This window comes from Otolemur garnettii, unplaced genomic scaffold, assembly GCF_000181295.1.
Source record: "Otolemur garnettii isolate 467f Iridium unplaced genomic scaffold, OtoGar3 scaffold00162, whole genome shotgun sequence".
In the NCBI taxonomy this organism is placed as follows: Eukaryota; Metazoa; Chordata; class Mammalia; order Primates; family Galagidae; genus Otolemur; species Otolemur garnettii.
Window position 1 is genome coordinate 635362 of NW_003852557.1, and position 3465 is coordinate 638826.

Consider the following 3465-nt stretch of genomic DNA (forward strand, 5'->3'; position numbering starts at 1 on the left):
CTCTACCTCCCAAGCAGCTGGGACCACAGGCGCCCGCCACAATGCCCGGCTATTTTTTGGTTGCAGCCGTCATTGTTGTTTGGTGGGTCCGGGCTGGATTCGAACCTGCCACCTTAGGTGTATGTGGCTGGCGCCTTAGCCACTTGAGTCACAGGCACTGAGCCATTTCTAAGGTAAATTTCAAATTGTAGTTGAGCCCTTCACCCAGGGGTCATTCTGAAGTCCCTCACATGTATCTCGTTTTTCTATGATGGCATTTAATAGTCAGCCCATACTATGCTGGGTGAGGGACATTTCATGGTCTTTTCTGGGTCCTTCTCCCTTTTCCTGTGGCAGGAGGAATTCTAGGAGCCTTATGGAATGCTGAGGTCTCAGGTACCTTGAGGTGGGGGACTTGGTATCATCACATTGTCATTCCCTAGGCATCCTCCTCCTCATCTGGGCATCAGTCCATGAAGGACAAATAGTGTTAAAAGTCTTATAATACAAAAGAGCAACCCTGGCCTCCCCCCCCCTTCTCATTACCCAGGGGCAACCCTTTCCATTTTTTAAAAGCTATTTTTTGATCTACAAGCAGCTTTTCACTCCTTCTCGAATCTCTGGTTTGGCCCTCCTGCCTCTACTCCAGCCTTCACCATGTCCATCAGGGTTACCCAGAAGTCCTACAAGGTGTCCACCTCCGCCCCACGGGCCTTCAGCAGCCGCTCATACAGCAGTGGGCCCGGTGCCTGCATCAGCTCCTCGAGCTTCTCTCGGGTGGGCAGCGGCAGCTTCCAGAATGGCCTGGGCACCAGCCTGGGTCTGAGTGGAGGCTACGCCGGGGCTGGAGGTATGGGGGACATCACAGCCGTCACAGTGAACCAGAGCCTGCTGAGCCCGCTCAACCTGGAGGTGGACCCCAACGTTCAGGCCGTGCACACCCAGGAGAAGGAGAAGATCAAGATCCTCAATAACAAGTTTGCCTCCTTCATCGACAGGGTGCGCTTCCTGGAGCAGCAGAACAAGAGGCTGGAGACCAAGTGGAACCTCCTGCAGCAGCAGCAGACGGCTCGCAGCAACATGGACAGCATGTTTGAAAGCTACATCAATAACCTTCGGCCACAGCTGGACACACTGGGCCAGGAGAAGCTGAAGCTGGAGGCAGAGCTTGGCAACATGCAGGGGCTGGTGGAGGACTTCAAGAGTAAGTATGAGGAGATCAGTAAGTGTACGGAGATGGAGAATGGATTTGTCCTCATCAGGAAGGATGTGGATGAAGCTACATGAACCAAGTGGAGCTGGAGTCCCACCTGGAAGGGCTGTTTGACGAAATCACTTCCTCAGGCAGCTGTATGAAGAGGAGCCCTGAGAGATGCAGTCTCAGATCTCGGACACGTCTGTGGTCCTGTCTATGGACAACAGCCGCTCCCTGGACATGGACAGCATCATTGCTGAGGTCCGCGCCCGGTACGAGGAGATTGCCAACTGCAGCCAGGCTGAGACTGAGAGCGTGTACCAGACCAAGTACGAGGAGCTGCAGTGTCAGGCTGGGAAGCATGGGGACAACCTGCGGCACACGAAGACGGAGATCTCTGACATGAACTGGAACATCAGCCAGCTCCAGAATGAGATCGGAGCTCCCAAAGGCCAGAGGGCTTCCCTGCAGGCTGCCGTCATGGATGCCGAGCAGTGTGGGGAGCTGGCTGTTAAGGATGCCAACGCCAAGCTGGCCCAGCGGGAGGTTGCCCTGCATCAGGCCAAGCAGGACATGGCTCAGCAGCTGCTCACCAGGATCTGATGAATGTCAGGCTGGCCCAGCTGGAGGCTGCCCTGCATCAGGCCAAGCAGGACATGGCTCAGCAGCTGTATGAATACCAGGATCTGATGAATGTCAAGCTGGCCCTGGGCATGGAGATCGCCACCTACCGCAAGCTGCTGGAGGGCAAGGAGAGCCGGCTGGAGTCGGGGATGCAGAGCATGAGTATCCACACGGAGACCACCAGTGGCTACTCAGGTGGCCTCAGCTCGGCCTACGGGGGCCTTGCAAGCCCAGACCTCAGCTATGGTCTGAGCTCCTTCCAGACTGGCTTTGGCTCTGGTGGAGGCTCCAGCTTCTTCAGCCGCCCCAGCTCCAGGGCTGTGGTTGTGAAGATGATTGAGACCCAAGACGGGAAGCTGGTGTCTGAGTCCTCTGATGCCCTGCCCAAGTGAGCTGCCACTGCGGCCCCTCCAGTCCACCCTCTCACACGGCTGCCACAGAGCCTGTGGGGGCAGCCGCTGTGCCAGGGAGCCCATGGAACAGGAGACCTACCTGAGGCTCAGCCCCATCGCTCAGCCCATCCTTGTGGGGAGTTAGCTGCCTGGATTACTCCCTCTTACCCGTGCTCCCAACTAAAAGCCAATTTGATTGCTTTTTCCAACATAAAGCCTCAGCCCCAATGCCAACCAAAAATAAAGAAATAAATAAAAGCTATTTTTCCAGGTTCATAAAGAATATGTGTATATGGCTCTCTGTAGATTTGGTCCCTTTAATTCTTCACTTAATTCCTATTATGGTAGGCGAGAATATTTTGCTTTCGTTCACCCCCTTCAGTTCTCTCATCTAATCTAGTAGATGTCAGGTTTTGCCAATACGGAGCATTTCACCATAATAACTCTACTGTTATTGCTCAGTGTCAAAGGCACCCTGATCTTATGTCCTTTCTCCCACAACTCTTTTAAAATGTTAATAATTGAGCCATTTTATTTGCTTTCTTGTTTTCTTTGCATTTATTGCTAAACCTCCTCACATTTTCCAGTAATTCTGCGAAATAGTTTTTTTTTTTTTTTTTTTTACAGAGCTTGGTTTTTATTGTTATGTATGTTTGTCCTCACCACCATAGGCCACCCAGGCCTCCAGGGAGGAGCAGGCAGCAAAGACAGCTCCAGATGGCTCTATGCTGCCATTCTGGGCCTTGGGGCTTATAAAATGAGCATGGTGGGTTCCACCTTCCAACATGAAGTGTAAACTCTATTTCACAGACTTCATCAAGAGGGAGAGATGGCTGAAGGCACTTTGAGCAAAGAGCAAACCCAATGTCCGAGTTCATCTTCCTTCTGGTTACTCTGATGAAGTCTGGACACCACTCTGATAGAGAACCAGCACTGCTGGCAGCTGGGGCTAGTGCGCCAACTCGGCGGGGCAAAAGCCCCACTCACTGGTAGAACTTCTTGTTAGGATTGTTGGCGTAGTCAATTAGCAGCTGGCATGGGGTGAACTGTTTTCCATAGGCATCCTCATACTTCCTGAGCCGGTCTGCTATCTTCTGAGCACCGTACAGATCTGTGAATCTGAAAGGCCCTCCAAGACAAGGTGGGAAGCCGAGCCCAAAGACTGCTCCAATGTCTCCCTCTGCAGGTGTGGCCAAGATCCCTTCCTGCAGGCACATGACTGCCTCATTCACAAATCTTGTCAACAGGCGGTACTGGATGTCTTCATCAGAGGAG

The 3465-nt window shown here is 52.8% G+C and overlaps 1 protein-coding gene and 1 pseudogene across 1 annotated transcript in view; one reads left to right on the forward strand and one right to left on the reverse strand.

The window, feature by feature from the left end:
* The first annotated feature begins 606 nt into the window (after positions 1 to 606).
* Positions 607 to 2219, forward strand: LOC100958959 (annotated as a pseudogene).
* Positions 2220 to 2818: 599 nt separating this feature from the next.
* LOC100959271 (trifunctional enzyme subunit alpha, mitochondrial) overlaps positions 2819 to 3465 on the reverse strand; it is a 2661-nt gene continuing 2014 nt past the window's right edge. Inside the window, exon 2 of the mRNA XM_003800030.3 lies at positions 2819 to 3465. Coding sequence (XP_003800078.1) covers positions 3174 to 3465 — 292 coding nt within the window. The 3' untranslated portion in view covers positions 2819 to 3173.